The following is a 19,042-nucleotide window of genomic DNA, read 5'->3' on the forward strand; positions in this document are numbered from 1 at the left end:
GAATCCATTCTTACTAAGAAGTTGTTGATTTTGTATTTTGAATTGTTTATGACAAATGCTTTTTAATTGAAAACTGTAAAGTATAAATAATTGAGAGAAACTCAGCATAAATTCATGAGTATCTATGCAGAGGAAATATGCACGTTTAAGCAGAATTTCCCCAATTGGTTTGCCTTCAGGCAGAAATAATTTATATTCAGATATAAAAAAGAGAATGTTAATATTGCAAAATGAAGTACTAAAAAGGTTTAAAAAGGCAAAAGTTAAAATTGCTTGTGAAATTTCATATGCTTTTGTGTGTGCACAATTTGCAACTTCATTGTAATTACATAAAAATATAGTTTCTTTTTAAGAGATTCCTAAGTATAGCCAGAATAAAATTTATCTGTGGAATTGGTGTCCCACATACACCTTCTACATTAATAAAGCTTTATGTTGTTATCTGTGCTGCAAGTCTGCCAAGCCCACTTAAACAGCAAATCCTCCATAGTATAGTTTAGAAACGTTCTGCTTTACAATCTGATTGCATAATTGCCAACAGCTGGTAAATAAAACAAACCAGGGGGACAGCATTTGTGAAGAGAGATTAAATTCTTCCTCACTACATGTGGAGTGCAGAGCTGTCACTGATAACAGAATTGCTGTGTTTGAACAATCCAGCCTATTTAACTGTGTTGTTTCCCCCATAAGGTGTATGGCCAGTAGCTGAGATCTCCTTACCATCGTATCCACAAGCCCAGGTTAGACACTAGAAGAAGGCAACCTAAAATGAATCCAATCTCTTCATTCAGGAACATAAGCAATTCAGAAAAATCTATCTTTTAGATGATAATTTATCCTTTTGTCCATGTTGGAGATTCTGTTCTGTAAGCAACTTGTCTTGGTACCCAGTTACCTTTGTGATTTTTGATAAAATATAAAGCTGATTATCTTTCTCCTTTTTATAATGACATTTGTCATTGTGTGGACCAAAAAGAGGAAAAGTATTCAAATATATATATTCCTATGTTTTTTTATAGGAAGCTTGTGTGCTAGTTAAAAAAATGGCAGTGGCCTAAAAGGGAGTCGTAGTTCTAGATTTAGAGGTTTTATTGTTTCAGACAGGATGCACAGGTTTGTTCTGCATTTGTACAATACCCTTTCCTCTGTGCTTCTACAGCACTTGTGCTAGGTGAGGTTTGGTGTGTGCTGTGATAAACTAAAGCTGGATGAGAACATGCTGCTCCCTGGCCAAGCAGAATGCTGCTGTCTCAACATGTGTGGCAAGTTCTGCCTGCCTTTCCGTCTATCTGGAGTTTGGATCAATGTCTATCCTCAAGATATTAATTGTCTAAAAACATGGTGGAAACTCAATGTCCTATTGACATCTTACCAAATTTGTTTGAAACTCACTCCAAAAGTAGCTGAAGAACAGGATGATCATATGGATTTGTTCCCTGTGGAGACCACCCTAAAAGTGTTCATTGTGTGGAGAGAACATACATATTTATATAACAGACCAAATCCAGTAGTAACAAAATATAGTTGGTTTATCATGGTATTCCTCCCTCCTCACCCCAGGTTGCATGTCCCAAACTATAAACTTCTCAGATTTATTCCTAGTTGTGATTATATTTTTTTTTTGTCCAAACAGTTTATTCAGGAAAAGGCATGTAAGAATAGTTTAGACCTAGGAACATACTTGTTTCCAAATCCTTTGTCGTTAACTACATAAACTTGTTCCTAAATTTTAAGTTATAAAGAGTCTCCACATCAAGCAACTTTAAAAACAGAAAGAAGCCTGGGACATGAAATTCTGCAGTTTGACCATTTAAGGTACTTCCATTCACTGATTTTCACCATATCAGCTGAAGTTAATTCTCCTTTGTTACTTTGCATTTACTCTGTCTTACTAAGTGTTTATATTGTTTTCTGATTGCTTAAGAATTGAATATATAAGTTGGCTGGGAAAAACTTAATTGCAGAGCATAATTTAAAATATTTACACGGCAATTTGCTAGGAGTTACTCTTTGGATATTCTGCTTTTCTCTGTCAGTCAGAAGCAGCCATAAATCCTTCTAGATTCTTGGGAGAACAGATTGAACAGGTATATTAAATAATTGAGCTCATCCTCCTGCAAGTGTGCAAAGTAGTTCCCCAGCAAATGACATCTTATTATTACAGGGCTGTTACTGGTATTGAACTAACAACTACTGTCTTGAATTGATGCTATGGAAATTAGGAATATTTTCAGCTCAAATTAGAAATCTTAAAGTCTGAAAAAAGTTTCAGAACATGCAACATGAAAGAAAAAGGGGCCTGTTAAGGTCATAAAAATATTCTTCATAAAATTATTTTTTGTTCTTATTTTTAAAAGATTTTGGTTGGTAATGAAGGTATTTTGAATAAGAGAACTCAGGAAAAATTCTGTAGTGATCCTACTTCTGAAAAGAAATCCTGTGAAAATGTAATACTTTCTACATGATTTTACTTCACTTGATTTAAATCAAGGTTTATTATTAAGCACAGGGAAGTAACGATATTCTTTACACTAAGGAAAAGTGAGTTTCTTTAATCTTTTTGTGGCCACTCCCACTTTCCTGCCCTAACTCTTCAAATGAAGAATCTTTTAGTTCATCTATAACACCTGGGGACCAGTCTGTATTCTTGCTTTCCAATAAGATCTTCAGAATATTCACAGCAGTGCACAGGTGCTGATTCTAAATTCTGTCATTTGCATTGTCATTAAAAGTTTTGACATATGAAAAAAAATATCATAAATTAGTTTTCATTCCTCTGTATTCAGTGATTGTAAAGTTCATTTTCAAGTCATAAAATTACTGTAAAAAAGCTATGGCTGTTTACTTGAACTATGAAAGATGAATCAGGAATATTTTAGAAAATATTTGATGTGTGCTTGAATATAATGTGTTACACTCAGGTGAACTGTTTATATAGATACTTCTGTATGAATTGCATTCTAAATGTTTTTGGTATCCAATATTGTTCTGTTTGCTTTATGTGCATGTTCATAAGACTATGACATTTAATGAAGAGATCTTTTTAAAGTATTGATAGCCATGAGTAGATTATACTGTGTTTGATCTGTGTTAAAGATTCAAAGTCCAAGATATTTGAATAGAACTTAGAATAAAAATGTAATTAGGTTACATCCCTAAAGTCTGATATATCTTTAAACAAGACTGCAAATGAAACTTTATTAAAACTTCAAATGAATTATTTCTTTGCTTTTTTAAATTCTTTTTCCCTCTCTTCTCTTTCATGTCTATTACTGACATTGCTGCTTGTATTTTACCTGTCTTTTCCAGGGTATTTTAATTATTTACTGCTTAATGACTAGTACTGAGATGAAGCTGCCCTCTCACAGAGATTTTTTTCCTTTGCTTCAAAGCTTTGAGAGGTCTTGGAATACTGTAGCTGGACCAGCAGTTGTCATCATAAACTTTCCTGGAGGCAGTGTTTCCTTTCAGTAATTGACAAAGGAGGCCATTTCCAGAGGTGCCTTTCCAGTGTCACTGAGAGCTGTTAGGGTTGCATGTCCTCAGCCATTACCAATAAGCTGGAGAAGCCATAGGTAAAGCAAGCACAAAGCTGTTAATAAAAATATATCTTGCTCTTCAGAGAATCCTTCAGGTTGCCTGGGATCTTAGCAGGTCATTAATCCAACTGCACTTCTGAAGTAAATCAGCTGCACCACAGAATAGCTCCAGTGCTGGAGTGCTGCATCTGATAATAAATTTATTATTGGAAGCTATGGAAAGTAAGGGGAACTGGGTGGAATCTGAATAAAATGTAAACACTGCCAAAAAAAGTATTTAAACCAAGGCAGGTATTTAACACAACTTAGCAAAAAAATTAATTTAGTGAAACCAATCTGCTTCAGTGTCACTCTATTTAAAAGATTATGATCACATTAATCTGTGAGGTTGCATACTAATATGACTTGTTTTCATTATTTCTGTTGAACTTAAAAACTTCCTATGCATGTGCCATTCATCCCTGAGTTTTCTGTTCCCTTCCCTTTCTGCATTGAGATATCCACCCACAGACATTGAAATATTTGTGAAACCTGAAATGGGAGCATCCCACTGAGTGTGGACCTGCTCTTATCCAGAGCCTGGAATCTTGCAGTGTGAGCTTCCTGAATGCTGAAAATATTCTTCTGAATATTTTCAGTATTCCTGAATGCATTTTGCATCTTGGGTAGCCTTTGCATATTGAAAGCACTTTGATGCTCTGCAAGTGTGAAAGAAGGCTTGAATAATACTGTGATGCAAGAATTCCATTCTCTCTAAAACAGGTGTGTGATCATTCAGCTCATGTTCAACATTGTTTGAAATGTTGTCCTCCAGATTAAAATGGATATATATAAAAAAGTGTTTATTTAAATATAATAAAAAAAATCAGAAGGCGGCATGTGACAAATGCTGCTTTCGTAAAATGTGTTAACCTAAAAAGATAAAGGAATTTTAATTGTAAACCAGAATTTTGCATGTCGGTTCTTTTGAATATGAATGTAAGACAGACAAGTTAGTGGGATTTTCATTTGGGACCTGTTTGGTTGTCTTTTCTTTTCCCCTTGCTGGTCCACAGTGCACCATTCCCAAAGCAGTTGTCATTTCAGCTGCCTGTGGGAAAACCCTCCTGTTTGCAGCTCAGGAGTGCTGGCAGCAGAAGGGGAAAGGGTTAGAGAGCAGCCAGGCAGCCAGAAAAGCCAACATTATCCCTACCTTGTGAGGTGTCTCTGGGAGAACCCTTAAATAAGCCCTTTTTAGAACAGGTTTGATGTCCCAGTGTGCTGATGGTGTGATACAGAATCTGTGAACTGTCCTGCTGCGGGTTCTACAGTCTGCACTGCCCTCTAGGTTTGTGTAGGTGTATTTTGAGTGCTTGAGATTTAAGGCAAGTAATATGGGTCCTCAGAGGACAAGACTACATATGCTCTAATGCTCACTGGATTACTACAGTTATGATTTTCTTTTCAGACAACACACATTTGTTTAAGTAATGTAAACAGAAATAATGTATCATCCTCTAAGGTGCAGTACCTAAGACTAGCCTGGCAGTCCTTCACCCAGAGAAGGGAAGATAAAAAACTGTCCTTTTGCACTGCTGTCAGTCCACCAATGCTACATCTCAGGTTGTGTGAAGCTCAACTTTCCTTTTCTCTCTTCCTCTCTCCTTTGTGTCCCCAAGTGCTCTACTTCTCAGACATGGCTTCAGCTGGCCTTGGGCAACTTGGACTCCAGGTAAGATCTACTGGTGTATTGTCAAACTGGAGGAATGGGCAGAATATGCCCTAATGAGCCAGCATGTTCATTGCAATATTCTTATGAATTGCCTATGTCATTTGCTATGGTGGAATCTTTCTGGGAAAAAACAAAATCAGCTTCTCTAAAGTAAATTCATATAAGGTTTTACTCATTATCTTAAAAATGCTCACTTTGATTGTTGGCTGATGACTGGTTCTGCTTGAAAAGGATTTGGAGAGTTATGAAACCACAAAATTTTGTCTTATGTTCATTTTACCTCAGGAGTCCAAGGTGGTTCAAGTGAATGAGAGGTGTTTGCTAAATGAGTCTTGTTTTATGTTTCTTGTGAACCCACCTCTGTTAAACACTTTTATAACAATCTCTGTGGCAGACTTAAGTATTTCAGCATGAGTAGTGCTGTCATAATTGAACATAGAAACTGAGCTTAATACAAGTAGTTCAAGCAGTTAGACTGAAATGTAAGCATTTATCTTTTGAAAGACAATAGCATTTTTGGTTTTCCTTGCCAATAACTGATGCTTCAACCAGATTTTGCGTTCTCATTGTATAGTGAAATAACTGATGGCAGAAGATGCTCTAGATTAAAATATACTACAATATACTCAAAGTTTATTTTACCTTTAAGTTGTTTTAATCTACAGTGGAATATTTTCTGGAGCCCTCAACAACTGTTTGCAATTTAGAATTAAATGTGCTTCCTGCTTCTGGTGGTGCTGCTGGGGCAGGTTACCTAACAGACCTGTCACTTTTCTTGTGCAGTTGTTTCTGTGGCATTATTTTCATTGGCAAATACGCGAGCTGATAGAAAAGGAAATCATTAGGTGCTCTCAGTATTGCTGAGGCATGGAGCTAGAGCAGGTCAGTCACTGCATTTTGCAGATTGTGACATTTTAAATTACCTGTACACTACTGGAAGCAATCTGTGGACCTAATTAACATCGCACCTAATTAAAGTCAGGAATGTATGTATAGAATTCTAGATATTTTTGCACTGCCTTTATTTGTTAAATACCACATTATTCAAATTTGAGTCTCTAATTTCAGTATTGAAAACTTCAGGTTTGTGTGCTGTTTTCTTAAGTGGGAGTAACTTTTTTTTTTCCTCCTTCAAGTAATCAATGCACTGCTGAATGAGTTCATTTTAATGCACTCAATCATGCCTCTAATGTTTGTAGCTTACGGGCGCAAGCATCAGTAATGCAGGAATGTTATATGGCTTTAGTTTGGGCCATTTCATAAAATATTCATGGAATCAAAAATGTGCATCAAAATAGCGGCTGGGAGAATTACATTTATGTGCCTGCTTTTATGGCAGCTTCACATTTAAACCCATTTGTGTTAATATCTAGTCAATCTTTCTACTTAAAAAAAAGGCAAAATAGTAGTCTCCATATATACCCCTTTTGGTTTGGTATCTATTTCGATATAAAAAATCTGTATTTTTGAATTGGGTTTTGAGAAGGAGAATTATAAATTAACTTTTAGATGACCTAAAAACATTTATATATTTACAAAATTGCATTGAATTATTTTGCTTGAATGAATAGATTTAATTTTTTAATTTGAAGCAATTTAGTGAAAACAGTAGCACAAATCTGTCAGAATTTCTTATAATAATATATTAACTATTTAAAACTGATTTTTTACTCCCAAAATTATATTGTGACAATGTTAGCCTCCCATACTTAAGATTAAGCTGTTGCTGATGGGACTTCCTTTGTTATGCCCTGAGTTATATTAAACTATAAAAAATTATTAAAGTGTAAAATTTTGGTAGTGGTAGTACATATGTTGTAAGAGTTACCATTCTGGTTTTTGATTCCTTTTATAAGAAGAGAAGAGAGACATCAGAGATTCTACAAGTCCTTTTGGTATCCACTGAGATAAATTCTGCATGGCAGTGTGAAAATAAAGATACAATTCCTATTAATGTTGCCAACTGAAAATAGCTTTACTGCTTTGTGTAACATTCTGCAAATAGATTTTTCAAACATGGATTTCCTAGAAACACCTTCTTGATTTTCTCTTTGAATTCCTAGACCTATGAAAATACATTTCTGCAAGCTGTTCCAAGTGATTTTCTTACTCCATTGTTTTTTCTTCTCATTTTTCTTTTTTTGGTCTTCGGGGTTTTTTTTATTTCATAATATAAGTAATTTAAAACTCTGCCTTTTCACTGCCTAAGTGAGATAATAATGCTTTTATTCTCAGAAATGTTCTGCAATTGGCTAATTGCTTTCTTTTAATGTTTTTTCAAGATTTTCGGATGGCTTTCTCTGTGTGTCTGTAGTCAGCACTTGCAGCAGTTCAGTGTTTAAAAATTAGAATGCACTGGCCTGATCAGTTCTAGCTAAACTGACTCATGACAGGGAGTAAACTCACCAGTCCCCTGAAAATATGATTTTCCCACAACATTTGAGTTTCACAGAAGCATTATGGATTAAATAAATAAGCTGATGTGTCATTTGCCAGTGGCAACAAAAGATTTCAGTTTATTTTCATGGAAGAATAAGTTCCAAAGTCTTAAATGTTTTACCTTCCACGAGTTAGAAATCTCTAAATAGCTCTTTTTATTTGAATGAGTCTTCAGTAAGCAAATTCCTAGCCATGTAAGGGCTTTCGTGTCAGGAATTCCATCTCTTCCTTGTTTAGGAAATGAGGTATTTTGGCTTTCTGTGCATCACTTTCTTTTTAGTATTTCTGTGAACAGATTGTTTTACATTTTACTGTGTAATTTTTCTTGGTAATTCAGTGTAGCCAGATGTAATATAGATCCATTTGAATATTACCAAAGAATCCTATTACTTTATCATTTTGAAGCTTGATGTAGATGGATTGTTTCCAAAGAGTTTTCATTGAGATCTGGCATAAGGAGTGTGGGGTTACAGCTCTTAGGGTTAGGCCAGCTCCTGAGAACTGTGAGGGGTATGGAGTGATGGAATGTATGAGTTCCATTTTTAGTCTGATAGAAACTTTCTCAACTTTTCTCAAGGGGACACTGCAAGAAAGGAACTTGGGTAAGAATCACCACACCTGATAGTTCGAACAACCTGAACAATAGTCCTTAAGATTGCAAGTTTTATTTACCTAAACAATATGTCCTGTTATCATGTTACAGTGTCCAGAGAAACTCAGATAGTGTTCCACTTCGTGGTAATACCACTCATTTGTTTGCTGCTTCCCATTCTTACTGAAAGTTTTTGGGTAACACATGAATCAAATTCTAGTAAAGAATCCATTACACATGTAGTTTATCCCCCTGACTCAAATGTATGATAATACCATTTCAGAAGAACAATCCCTTCATTAATGAACTTGGGGAGAATTCCAAGGAAGAGTATATGTGCTTATGAGAAACCAAGTGAACAAAATGCTGGCTCTACCTATTAACATTACATTTTAACTCAGCTTTCAATCATTTGTCACAAACCCAACATGAGCTTCTTCAATATCTTAAATCTACCTTTAGCAAATTGGATAGCTGGAATTCTGTTGACTTCAGCGTTGACTGTGCCCTAAGAAGTTAGCTGAACTGAACAGACAAAAACTCAGATTGGAAGCCTCTTGAGAATGGACAAGGGCTTTCATCTGGCTTTAGCAAATCTACATGTCTGTCTTCTGTTACATCTGCTGTCAGGGAGTCTGTTAATAGCTTGTACTGGTTGTGATAATTTCCCTTTGCCTTTCTATTTGTGCAGTCTGATGTCAAGCGTGTGATATTTTGGAAAGAATGTATAGAATTTTTCCTGTTTTCCCAGTGTTTTGGCCTATCTCTCCAATACCTGTCCCTAGGTAGGATGGAACTGAATAAAGTCTGCTGATTTCCCTTTCACCTGGCACTGCACTCTTCAGCACCTGTTGTCTCCTGTGGGATTCTTACATGAATTTTAGGCTGTAGAACCATAAAATTATTTGTCTATGACACTCATTTAATTCATTGCATTTTTGAAAGAGGAGTTTCTGCTTGTCAGTTTTAGCTGAACTCGTTTTAATCATCAGAGAAACTTAATATGAAAATAAATTTAATTCTAATAAAGATGAGTTATGTTTTATATTGCAAAGTTGAAAGCATGGTTATAAAGGGGTAACCTATGCAAAAGACAAATCTAAATTGAGTTAATAAGAGAAATCTGTCATAGCTGTTCTGCTGCCTCTAGGTTGGCTGGAGGCCTGGGGAGATAACCTCATTTTCTCAAGGAATGCTTAAAGAAGATTCTTATCCAAGCTTTTCTCCTTTCCTTTCCTATGACTGGGAAACAACTTTTCTCCTTCCTGGTTTCTTTTTGCAGTTTGAATTCAGCACTGTAAAAAAGACTGCAAAACAGCAATAGTTCCTTGTGAATCTCATCTCAGAAGAGGTGCAAGCTACAAACACATAAATGAACCTAGTTTATAGTTTTTTTCAGCTGTTAATAGAAATACAGTTGATATATTGATGATCTATGGGACAAGATTCCTCAGTCACACACAAAGTTATGAAGGCAGGGTCACATTCACAGTTGTCCCTGCTGCAGAATAGTCTTTGCTAAACAAGATATTATGACCGAAATGCTTGCTTTAGAATTATTTTTACTGTAAATAGTCTTATCTTACCTGCTTCCCAGAAATACCCATTATGTATGAGAAAAAGCTTTTTTGTTCTTTCCAAGAACTTTGAATTTTCATTGTCCAGCAGGTATGGAAATCTCCTAGACAGAATTTTATGCACAGAGATAAATCCAGCTGAAGGTAGAGGAAAAACTACTTGGATGTGAAAATAAATTGAATTCTATTTTCAAACTTCGCCTTAAAAATGTTTGAGTAACTTACATTTGAAGACCTTGGAGTATATTACTTAAGGCTCAATAATTAATGTATCAATGGTTAATGCTCTTGCAGTAAAATCTACTAGATAAACTCACCAGAGTTGGCCTTGCAATAACTGTTGAATAAATTACTTTGCATGATAAGTTCTTTTTTTCATTGATTAATTTGTTTGAATGAAGGTTTTTAGTTTTTTCCCACAGTTCTGATACCTTTATCCCCCACACTTCAAATCTTTCCCCACAGGTTTTCATTGTGGAAAAAGAAACTTGAGGAATGGTTTCAGTTGTGATTATTTATGCATAGATGCAAATTTGATGTATGAGAACCACAAAGGCTTTATGAATCTAGAATAAATTTATTTTCTAGAAGATCCTGACATTGCATCCATGGAATCACATCCCTTCAACATGTGGAATTTACAAAGGAAAGCTAATTAAGAATGTGATAAATTTAAATTAGAGCGTTACTGGGTACTGTGAAATTTGATCATATTTTCCAGTGATCTGTGGGTTATGTATTGAAGAGTCATGAAAAATCTGTGGAATGTTTGGCTGCAACTTACTTATAATGATAAAAATATTACAGACTACAAACTTTAACAATTTTTTATGATTGCACTGATTTTAATTATGAATTATGTTTTTCAGGTCATGTCACGAAAGCTGCGGAGTATTTTGAAACATTTTATGAGCTAACAGAGGGCACATCATGGACGGATGAGACAGGCCGCACTTACACTTCACTGGCATGTCAGCATCTCTGGAGAATTTATACGTTGCTAGCAGACAAAATGCTGGAAAATAAACAACACCAAGAGGCCATCAAAATGCTAATAAAAGCTTTAAAGATGGCAAAAGAAGGTAGGTGGAAAACAATGCTTTCCCATTCCTTCATTCAATGTGCAGGCCATGATTTTCCCAAGAGTAAAGTAGAAATTGTCATGGGTTTGAATGGGTGATTATTTCCTATGAAACTCAAATGCTATCAGTACTCTTGCAGATCTCTCTGAAGCAGAAATGCCTTCTTGCTGACTACAAAGATACTTTTAGGTTCCTCAAAGCTTTATCTCCAAAAAAAAAAATCCTGACAAGCTTGTGGGAACAATAATATAAAACACTGAACCCATAATCAGAAAGTAAAGTCACTGATGGAAGCTGATGTCACTGATTTTAACTGGCTAGTCACTGTTGATTTGGCATTTTTTGACTGATATTATCTGCTGGAAAAGTTACCTTTTCACTAGACATAGTTAATTTATACTTGGGAAAAAAAAAAGGTTTTTATAATAAGCAAACAAAATTTTCTACCTTAATGTACATACTTACTTTTAAACCTAAAGTAAAAAATTACAGAATCACAGAAAAACAGAGGTAGGAAGAGAAACCTCTGGAAATCATATGGTGGTCCTGAGCAGGCTGCTTAGGACTACATCCAGTCAGGTTTTAGTATTTCCACAGGTAGAGCCTCTATAACCACGCTGGAAAGACTTACCACTGTTCAAACACCCTCTCAACGAAGAAACTTTTTGTTTAAATACATATTAATTTGATATTTATAAGATAAATTAGGGTTTTCTAATTTAATAATGTATGCCAAATATATAATCTGTGACCTAGTCTTTGACTAGTAGTTGGAATAGATAAACTGTCAAAAACGGCAAAAAATGAAAATACTTTCCAAATTTAAAAATAAGTTCTGCAACAAATAACTTTGTGACTGTATAGGTCATAATACAACCTTGTAGTGTTTTCTACAGCTATAATCTGTAATATATGCTTAAATTACTGCTACAGTTACACTCCTCTTAATATTAGGTACAGTAACTAGAAGGACTGCTATGAAATTACATATGAATGTCTTCTTAATGCTAGTGAAAACTGCTGGATATTAGGTGGTTGTCAAAATGGATCTTACGTCTTTCCAAAACTTATTTTGACCAGGCAGGTGTTCTGGTTGCCTTTTTTCAAATTTCAAACCAATCACTTTCACAGCTTGCTGGGGCATGTAGCACATACCACTATGCGCAATATATGAGCTGTCCTCTTTAAGCATTAGGAATTTCTTTCTGAGGAGTTCTCCAGTCCTCATTCCAGCGCCATACTGGCTACTGGATGTTATCTGCAATGTCCATTCTGTTCTTCTGGACCATCATCTGTGTTTCTGCACTTTAGGAATTAGGGTTAGGTATTACCTGCTTCGGACTGTCAAATCCTCTTAAGAGAGGAAGAAAGTTCTTCATGTCCCCAGCAACTTTTAACTGCTATTCTTCTGTAAAATTGTATTGCTGTATCCTTATGTCTTATTATGCCTTTTAAGGGATGTTGAATATTGGAAAAGACCATCAGGTCTTTGAGTTACATACTTTTAATCATTGTAAGTAACATATGAAGTGCTATAGATAGAGCACTGCTGTGGCCTCGGTAATTATTATCATTCAGAGAGTTTCAGAAGTAGGTGTAGGCTTCTGTGTGTTTGGACAGAAAAGGCTACAACTGTAAGCAGACAATCTCCTTTTTCATTGTAACTGTATTTATTTATGCATTTTACAAAATACTTTGATATGCATTTATTCTTCAGGTTGATTTTTCGGTATTTCTTGTGTTGGAGCAGATGGATATTGAGCAACAAAGAAACTGGATTTTGTCTATTTTTAATATCATTTCATCAACAGGGTTCTTTTATGGCTACTCATGTTCTGGAGCTAAATTTTTGGATATAGTGTGATACTTTAAGAACTACATCATTAGTTTATATTTATTTTGGTATCAAATAGATGATTTTCTCTTGAATGAGCCATGCGAAAGAACCAGCAAGCAGTTTTTGTTAGACTGGTATCAGTGAAATAAAGCCTGGCATGGAAAGGTGGGATGCACCTTAGCAAGAGCCTGTCCAGGATTTTCTATAAGTACTGCTTGCAAGTATAAATTAACTTTTTTTTTCTTTTTTTTTTTTTTTAATCTGGTAAAACAAACAGGAGAGTAAGAAAGATGAGAGTGGTCAACTGGTAGTTCTCTCTTGGTGTTTCACCACAATTCACATTAGCAAAATATGTGGGTTGAGATACATTTTGTGTTTATATATTAAGGTTTATTACCTATTTGTACCCACTTTTATATTGAGTATATATAGAGACACTAGTATAATTTTCTAATGTGAAGACACTAGGACCATGATTAAACAATTAATGACAGAGAACCTTACACTTGTCAATTTGATTGTACTTTATTACTGGAACATATTTTCTCTGACTTTGCTGAACTTCCTTGGTGAACTCCATAGCCTTTATTTTTAATTGCTACTGTATGTTTTCAGAAAGAGATACATGTTGGAGATAAGGAAAGGGAAAAATTTACCACAGTATTTTAACACCTGTGTCTTGTTTAAGAACCCGCAAGAACTGTCTGCACCAATGTCATTTTGTGCAGATCATGCTGGTAACTCTGCCTTTTACCCTTCCCTTAGGAGGTGATATAAAGATGCATGGAGAAGCAGCCTATTGCTTAAGTCTAGCATATCATCTTTCTGGAGAACATGAGACAGCATTAGCAGTAAGTTTATTCTTTGCTTTAGCTTTCTCAATGTCTTCCTCTCCCTCCTCAGCATGTTTGGTATTTGCAGAGTGGAAAAAACTTGGAGAGACTTGGCTTATGGACCTTTCATAACTTTATCTAGTTCTGTAGGCAGGGACCCACATGGCTCAAGAATTTGTGGTTCCAGTAAATTCCAGATTTACCTCAAAAACCTGATTGAGTCCAGGTTTTCATGCTTGGATCTGTAGAAATTGAACATAAATTGACTGTTCAGGTTATATGTCTTCTGCTTCTTGTATATATGTGAATATCAAATAGTCTCTATTTTGTTGGGTTTTTAAAACACCAGTTTTGCAAATTAGTTTGGTACAGTGTATTTGTGAGAAACAATGAAAAATATATCAGTTCACACACTGAGATTGTTAGAACATCAGTAATTTAGAAGAAATATTAATTGCTCTTGAAAAGCTGTAATGCTGATGCAATTCCTGCTGTGGATACTTGAGTTCAAACTCCTCTTCTGATGTTTCCCTTGAGCCTTAATAATTCTTAGACAGTGAGAGCTTTGCATGTGGAATTCTAGTCTAGGAGGAGGGTTTCCTTGCTTCCTCTTAGGTCGGGATGAGAGGAAAAGTAAGCAGAAACTTGATTCTTCTGTGCCAGTCATCAGTCACAGTCCTCCATGATCCTCTTAGAAATGTGGAAAATAAATTTGAATCTTTTGTTCATAATTATTGCAATTAATCATGTGAATAATTTCTCTTTCTGTTTGTTGTTGTAACTGCAGAATGACTCAGTATCCTATTAACGAACTTGTTTTATAGAGGTCATTCATTGTGGGTATTTGTTATGATGGTTTTTGTTTGTTTTTCTCAGAAGTAGACCAATAGAAATCCCAGAATAAATTCACCATGTATATCAATATTACTTGCTTGGCTCTTGCAGTGTAGGACGTCTTCTAGATTTCTGTCTGATTTCATTTCTGTTATGATTTTTTTAGAAGTTATTGACCACCTTTATGCATTATTCTTCAATGCTGAAAGTCCTATCTTCTGCATAAATAAGTTGAAGGCTGGAAAGGGGGAGCCTGTTCTCAGTGAATTGCAGTTAAACCTGCAGCTGAATGTAAAAATACTTCAAAACTAAAAAGCTCCAAATAATTTTATAAAATTCTATCTAATATTTGCAACAGCAATGAGAATATTTTACAAGAAGTCAGTGTGATAGATTAGACAAGAATATTTTCTACTTCAGTTTACCTGCAATTGTTTTTTGCCTGACAAGCTTGCTGGCATTCTTACCTGAGCAACTTTTCTCAGACTCTCAGAAAATTAATTTAACTTTTTATTTCACATAATATACTTTGTGAATTCTGAAGCCTATCAAGATAAACAAATGTGCTAAATGAAGAAGTCTGCATCTTAATCTCTCCAAAATATACAAAGGATCAAACTACCCTTGAAAATGTCAAAAATATTAGTTGTCCTGGCATTGTTTCCTCAGAATCAATTTTGACTACGTTTTGTAGCTATTCCCTTCTCTTCATTGCTCTCCCATGTCTCTTGTCAAAAAGTTACAAAAATCATTTGGAAGTTGCATTTCTTTTTGTTGCGTGCAGATTTTTTTTTTAAGGAAACTTCTGAAACCCTGAATTTTTTAATGTACTGCTACTCATTTTAAATATGTAACCAATAGGTAGTACCTAATGTTTTCAGTCCTACAAAAACACCTGACAGTTAAGGAAAGCAATGTGCAAGGGCAGTAAGGTCTCTGTAGTACAAAAACAAGTTATACATTATGTTAAAAGTATAAAATGTTATTTTAACGGTAATGGAAATACCAATACTTTTCAGTGGTAATAATACAGTGGCATTTTCTAATATAATAGCATTGCCAATATTATTACATGAAAAACTTCTAAAGTACTTTTGTTCAAAAAATGCACTGTGTTCTCTGGAATTAAGAAAAAGGGGTACAGTTTTAGCTCCTTTGTCCTTTGCAGTGATCAATATAGACAGCAGTAAAATATCCATGGTTGACAGTACTGTTGAGCAGAAGTTGTCTTCATTCTCCAGTTGGAAATCATCGCCTGAAATTTCCCCTTCTGTTCTCAGTTTAATGGTCTCTGTATCCAAGGGGAGCTCAGATGCTTACGGAGATGAAATCATTGCCTCCTGTTCCCAGGGGCCCACTGGTTATCATTACACATAACATGCAGACAATACTGCTAGGAGCCAGTTTGCCTCATGGTAATATGTAGTTCATCACCAGCTTCTGTAGCATGCTAAAGAGGTCTTGCCACACAGCTTGGGACTATTCGGATGTAGACTCAGGGGTCTCAGCAGTTATTTCCCTGCTTTGCATCAGTTTTCATCTTCTTTATCCCTTTGTGCCGTGGTCCACCTCAGGCAGTCTCCTTCTAGGGGAATCTGAAAGGAGCAGCTGTTACAGGCACCATTTCCTCCAATTGTTGCCACTTGGTTCCTTTTGCTCTTTAGTCTCCCTCCCCCAACATGCACACGCAGGATCATGCATATGAACTTGTTTCTCTCTCATTCATGTCTTCTAGCAGGGCAGAGAAGCATATGTTCAAAATAGTCATTATCTGATGCAGTAATTAAAGACTGAAATGATTAAGCTGCAGCCTATTCTATAAAAAAATGCAGTCCCTTTGTATCAAATGGGCTGGTTTTGTTAGAGAAGGTTTTTATTTGCTAGGGACTTGGTGTTTAACATGATTTGATTTGGTGCATAATCTGTATAATAAGTTTAATTTGATTTGATATATATGATTGATTTCACTGGAGCTACTCAGATGTAAAAATATAAGTGCGTGCAAGTTTAAATAATTACGTTTAATAACAGTGGGGTATGTTCATAATATTTTTCATATCATCTGGTTTCTGATTTTATAATCAAGCCTAATGATTTTACAACAAAATATTAATCGTTCACATTATATAGATTTCATCTTAAACATTATAGATTTTGTCATGGAAAATTCTCCATCTGGGCTAATTTTAAAGTAAAAGTTACTGTTTACTTGTTTTTTCCTCAGACTCGTAATACAAGCAGAATATTAAGTGAAATATTTCTGTGTCATTAGAAATCTTGCATAAGGTATTATAATCTAATGCTTGATGTGGGATTATTTTTTTTTTCTTAGACTGGGCTTTCAAGAATTCTTCAAAGTGTAGGGTATTGTGGATTTTTTTCTCTTTCAATTAGAGTTGCATCCCAAATCATTAGGAAAAATCCAATTCTCATTCTTCATTTAAGTACTAGGGTTTTTTCTAAGTGTTTTCTAAGTGTTCCTTTCTTTTGGATATTGAATTCTGTGCTTCAGATATGTTACGCGTTTAAATAATAGAGGCAATGTTCATGATTACTGAGATTCATGCCAAGATAAATGTGGTAATTTATGACATAATGCTGTCTGCATGAATTGTCAGAATTACAACACACAAGCCACAGGCATAAAATTATCAAGAAAATTTATTAATTTGCATAGATATCTTCCCATTCAAAATGACCCTGTTACAGGAATCAGAGGTGATTAATGGCCATAAACTTAATTTCTGAAAAAGTCTGTGTCAAGACAACTGGGAATTTTGTGTCCTGTCATGCGGCTGGGGAGAATATGAGTGGGGTGCAGATATTCTGAATTTGGTATGAACAGTCTATTTTATCAGATTACATCTGCTATATCTCATGATATGGATTATGCCCAGATGGATGGATGGATGGGTTTGGTAAGTCAAGGAGGATCTTAGCAAGTGAAAGAACTCCAAAAGGTAGAGTGAATAATATTCTCTTTTCTTTTAAACATTGAGTAAGGTTGTTGAGAAGAATGAGCATGTGAAGTTAGAAGGCTGAAATTCAAGTCAGTGGTGTCTGAATAGACCTCTGAGTTTGGGTTTCAGCTTTCATTATTGTTACCTAAAAAAAGTCCCTTTCAAATACGGACTCACAATACACATCCAAAGATACTTTTCAATGGAAATTATTTCAAACTTCCTTCTTTTAAATCAGACATATTGTCCTTTATTCATCTCTAAGTGATCTTTAGCCATTAGTAATGAAGTGTAACATTTTCAGCTTAGCAAATGGTATCACATGCTTGGAAAAACATGTTAGCATACCAGTTTAAGAAGAAGTCTCATCATTCCTAGAGGCTTCACTTTCATTGGAGTGATTTTTAAACTGTATTAAAAATGGTATTCATATAGGAATTTAGTGGTTTTCTTATCTGAAGAATAAAACCCCAAAACTTTGAGCCTTCTTAGAAGGTAGGCACTTCTGATTAATCTTGACACTAATAGATTATGTCCAGAGAAAGGAGTGGCCCAATTGTGAAATGGCTTAAATTTTATCTTCCTGAAGGGTCCCACTGCTGCTAGACACTGGTGAAGATAATGCAAACAAAATTATGTGAGAGGATTAATATTGGGAGGGAACTTTGTCCTGACTGAATATACTGACTCAAATGCTAAGGGAATTAAGAAATTAAAAATCATTTGTGTTGACAATACTAAAGAAGACCTAGAACTTCAGGAAAGAGATGAATGTCTCATCATTCAACAAAATCATTGTTGTTAATTTGGCACTTCATTCTTAAAGTGAAGGACAATTCTAACTTTTTATTTGGACAAGAAAGTTAACAGTCTCTTAGTGAAGGAAGGAGTTCTTTTGTTGGTTTAAGGTAAATAAGATTTTTTTCCTATCTTAACCAGTTTCTTGAAAACCTGTTAGGAAAAGTGTTTTAATTATGAGAAGCAGCAATGCTACTTTCCTTCAATACTTCTTTGTACACCACACAGTTTTGCACCTTGGTGTTATGGTGTCCACTACACTTGCCTTGAAACATGGTGTCATTTTCCTTTTCAGCCTATGGTTCAGTTTTAAATAGAGCTATGCCAGTATGACATTTTCATTCTGTTTGTTTCTACTTCTGAAACTTTATATATATTTATAAGATTATGTAGCCTTACTTAAAATACATGTATTAAACATATGTATTAAATAACATTTAGAAGTTCTGGTATTTAACATATCAAATGTGGTTTCCCAAACTCCAAAACCTATTTTTGGTAATATTTTGACTCTACTTTAAAATGATAAATTGTAATATTGTATCATTATTTATTTATTTTTTTTTTATTGCCTTGCACATGCAAGCACTTAGACACACTTTCTGTCTAAGTATGGAAAAGAACTGGAGGGGAGTGCAGTGCAGCACTAGTTAAAGGATATTTACATCATAATAGAGATTCTAAATCAAGAGAATTGTTTTGATAACTCTGAATTACTTTTGGGACATTGTTCCTAATCGTTGTGTTTGAACTCAGAAGAAGCAAACTGCCCTTACTGGGGGTCTGCTCAGCTCTAATATCTTGAAAAATTGAGGACAAAGCCATAAAAATCCCTTAAAC

General features: G+C 35.0%; 1 protein-coding gene across 10 annotated transcripts in view; it reads left to right on the top strand.

Annotated features, from left to right (window-relative positions):
- Positions 1 to 19,042, top strand: part of TTC29 (tetratricopeptide repeat domain 29) — a 228,177-nt gene that overhangs the window by 145,813 nt on the left and 63,322 nt on the right. For all 10 annotated transcript variants that reach the window (XM_064416703.1, XM_064416700.1, XM_064416701.1 and 7 more), the window contains 2 exons: positions 10,728 to 10,940; positions 13,543 to 13,628. In XM_064416703.1, the coding sequence (XP_064272773.1) occupies positions 10,728 to 10,940; positions 13,543 to 13,628 (299 nt within the window). The remainder of the gene's footprint in view (positions 1 to 10,727; positions 10,941 to 13,542; positions 13,629 to 19,042) is intronic.

This window comes from Passer domesticus, chromosome 4 (assembly GCF_036417665.1).
Source record: "Passer domesticus isolate bPasDom1 chromosome 4, bPasDom1.hap1, whole genome shotgun sequence".
In the NCBI taxonomy this organism is placed as follows: domain Eukaryota; kingdom Metazoa; phylum Chordata; class Aves; order Passeriformes; family Passeridae; genus Passer; species Passer domesticus.